We start from the raw sequence: 3,712 nt of genomic DNA, 5'->3' as shown, positions 1-3,712 counted from the left end.
GCAGGAACTCATTAGGATTGGCTACATTAGGGGTGTGTGGCCTAACATGCAAAGGAGTCCCTCCTACCAAAAAAGGCCCTGGGTTTTGACAACAAACAAGGTAAACAGAATAACAAGCAAAAGGTGGGTGTGGCTGGATGACCACACTTCTGGTAACATGGGGGTGCGGCCTAATAGGTTAATGAGCTATGCTGTCAGGGGTGTGGCCCAATATGCTAATGAGTTTCTGCTGTTGGGTGTGGCCTATTATGCTAATGAGTTCCTGCTGGGCTTTTTCTACAAAAAGATCCCTGGAAATACTAATAAATAAATAAATAAATAGTGTGTGAGCCGGAGGCTAACGAACTGTGAACTAGCTCACACTAACGCAGCGTAGAGGGAACACTGGTGCCGTTGTACTCGAGAGGGACTCAGAATCTTGGGTGCAGCAAGCTCGGAGCGGTGGGAGATAACTTTTGCAGCTGCTTTGGATCCCCGGGGGATTATTTTTCATCAAGCTTTTCTTCCCACAGCAGTTTATCCCTTTCATCCTTCTGTACTGCAAGGACCAGAGACAAGAGTTCATCATTCTTTCTTCCCACTCAGATGCTGCTGGAAGGCTCCCCCCCCAGTCGAAAGATGCAAAGGGGCTACAGAGAGCCAGTTTGGTGTAGTGGTTAAGAGTGTGGATTCTAACCTGGGAGAACCGGGTTTGATTCCCCGCTCCGCCACATGCAGCTGCTGGTGTGACCTTGTGTTAAGTCCAGCGCTTAACAAATAGTCGGAGAGTGATTTCAGCAAAAGACTCAAGTTTATTCTGATCACGATCACTTCTCCAACACGGTACAACATCTGATAGCCCGAACAGCTTGTCCATTGTAGCTGTCCGGTATTTAAACAATTCCCGGCTAATGTAGCCACACCTACTAAACAGATATCAACCTATCAGGTTGAGCGCATAAGGACCAATCCGAGTCTTTCCCGCTTATGTACATTCGAACCTGATTGGCCGCTTAAGTCTTGGACTTCAATCCTTGTTCAAGACGAAGCTTAACATAGCTTCCCAATGCGGTGTTTCACAATGCATCTTAGGTATTCATGGCAGCTTCTGAATACGCTACACCTTGTGTCAGTCACACGTTCTCTCAGAGCTGTTCTCTCAAGGGTAGTTTTCAGTCAGAGCTCTCTCAGCCCCACCCACCTCACAGGGTGCCTGTTGTGGGGCGGGGGAAAGGAAAGGACATTGTAAGCAATGTTCCCTCTAAGCTGTGGAGTCTTGTGAGCAAGATTTCTACTTTGTGAGCTACTGGCATTAAAGTTGTGAGCGAGTGGTTCAGCTACTGCATAAATCAGTTTGTTCTGGAGCCCTCCTCCCTGAGCTAAGACAAAAATGTGTGAGCCGGAGGCTAAAAAACTGTGAGCTAGCTCACACTAACTCAGCTTAGAGGGAACACTGATTGTAAACCCCTCTGAGACTCCTTTGGGTAGTGAAGGGCGGGGTATAAATCCAGACTCCTCCTCCTAAATATCCCACAGATGAAAATGTTGACACATGAACATGCTGGCTTGCTCTACGTAAGAACGATGTCCCCCATAAGATAAACATCACACCTTGGATTCTGACTCGCTTGATGTGCCAGTGTTCCACCGCTAACGTTTTCTTTGGAAGTACAGCCTCTTTAGACGATGTATTTTGCCTTCACCTGGATGGCCCAGGCTAACCTGATCTCGTCAGATATCGGAAGCTAAGCAGGGTCGGCCCTGGTTAGTCCTTGGATGGGAGACCGCCGAGGAAGTCCGGGGTGGCTACGTAGAGGCAGGCCATGGCCAATCACCTCGGTTAGTCTCTTGCCTTGAAAACCCCTATGGGTTTGAAATGCTGTTTGCATTCACACCGTTGATTAGATATTTATTTCTGCCTCCAACCACCACCTGTCTTGTGACTGTAATCTCATCATGATTCTCAAATCCTAATGGATTGTGCTTCTTGTCAGAATGATCAAAGCTGATGGATACAGCCTGGCCATTTTTATAAACAAGATCTTGCAAGTTGGAAGCTCGTACCTGCGATAGATTGGTAATTGTTGTTGTTCAGTCGCACAGTCGAGTCCAAATCTTCGCAACTCCATGGACCAGATCCCGCCAGGCCCTTCTGTCTTCCACCGTCCTCTGAAGTTGGCTCAATTTCATGTCCGTTGCATCGATGACACTGTCCAACCATCTCATCCTTTGCCGTCCCCGTCTTCTTTGACCTTCAATCTTTCCCAGCATCAGGGTCTTCTTCTCCATTGAGGGCTCCCTTCTTCTCATTGGGGGGCCAAAGTATTTGAGCTTCAGCTTCATTATCTGGCCTTCCAGGGAACAGTCAGGATTGATTTCTTTGAGGATTGACTGATTTGATCTCCTTGCAGTCCAAGATTGGTAATACCCAGTAAGAAACAGACACACACACACAGGCTGTATATTGGAGCCACCAGTAGTATATAAGAGACCTCCCAGTTGATAAATGATCAGTTATAGAAACAACCAGGGAAATGTTTTGTATATAATGCAATGGATACTATATTGAAGTTTTATACAAAGTGTAAATTAATTTTTTTTAAATTTTTTATTACTTTTTCAAAAGACATGAACAATAAAGCTTGAGACAGTCGTACAAATCGCCACGGTCAAGTAAAGAATGAAATCAGTATAACACGGGGACATAGAATGATACCCTCCCGTGACCCACTTAAACAATCAACTCCCCTTGTTCCACCTTTTCCAAAAATAAGGACCATTTATCTAAGGAACTATACAATTCCCTCTCACTCCGAAAAGCGTCGAAATAAACAGTATGTTTTTCCAACATGAAATAGTCCCAGACAACAGAGAGCCAAGAGGCAGCCGTGGGCGGTAGTGCTCTTCCAAAATCAGGCTATAGATGATTTGGCACCTGTGAGCAGAACGTTAATTAACTCTCTTTTCATTACAGGAGGTTCATCTGACGACCAGTGGCCGAGAAGGAGCAACGCCGGGTCTAAAGGTAAGTCCACTCCTGTTATCCTATAAATAAGGCGTATAATTGACGACCAGAATTGCTGTTGAAGGTCAAAGAAGACGGGGACGGCAAAGGATGAGATGGTTAGACAGTGTCATCGATGCAACGAACATGAAATTGAGCCAACTTCAGAGGACGGCGGAAGACAGGAGGGCCTGGCGGGAGATGATCCATGGGGTCGCGAAGAGTCGGACTCGACTGTGCGACTGAACAACAACAAAGAATTGCTGTACGTGATGGCGTTCCCACCAATTATGAAAGAAAGTGGCTTTGTTGCCGCGGTTTTTCCAACAAAAAGGTGAAGCACGGACTGAAATATAAGAGAGCTTGACCGGAGTCATGTACCATCTGAACAGAACCTTCTAAGCCGCTGCACAAACCGTCAGTGATCTGGAAACTTTGGCATGCATTTTCCAGATGTGGTCCCACTGATCCTCGGTAAAAGATCGATTCAAGTCCTCCTGCCACACCGTTTGGTAAGTGTGAAGTGTGTCTGAGTCCAAGGGAACTAAAATGGAGTACACGCGGGCAATGTATCCTTTCAGCGGTCTCTGTTTCGAAAGGAGCTTCTCTAAATCAGTTAGAGGCCTTTTAAAGTAAGAGATTCCATCCAAGGGGCCAAGCATATGCTGCAGTTGGAGATACTCGAACCAAGGCAGCGTAACATTGAATTGTGCCTCCAGTGTCTGTTTC

At 46.3% G+C, this 3,712-nt stretch overlaps 1 protein-coding gene across 1 annotated transcript in view; it reads right to left on the bottom strand.

Annotated features, from left to right (window-relative positions):
- Positions 1 to 482: 482 nt before the first annotated feature.
- LOC107118833 (echinoderm microtubule-associated protein-like 6) overlaps positions 483 to 3,712 on the bottom strand; it is a 159,828-nt gene continuing 156,598 nt past the window's right edge. Inside the window, exon 17 of the mRNA XM_015421208.1 lies at positions 483 to 538. Coding sequence (XP_015276694.1) covers positions 483 to 538 — 56 coding nt within the window. The remainder of the gene's footprint in view (positions 539 to 3,712) is intronic.

This window comes from Gekko japonicus, unplaced genomic scaffold, assembly GCF_001447785.1.
Source record: "Gekko japonicus isolate JY-2015 unplaced genomic scaffold, Gekko_japonicus_V1.1 scaffold261, whole genome shotgun sequence".
NCBI lineage: Eukaryota > Metazoa > Chordata > Lepidosauria > Squamata > Gekkonidae > Gekko > Gekko japonicus.
This window is presented reverse-complemented; position numbering and strand designations above follow the sequence as displayed.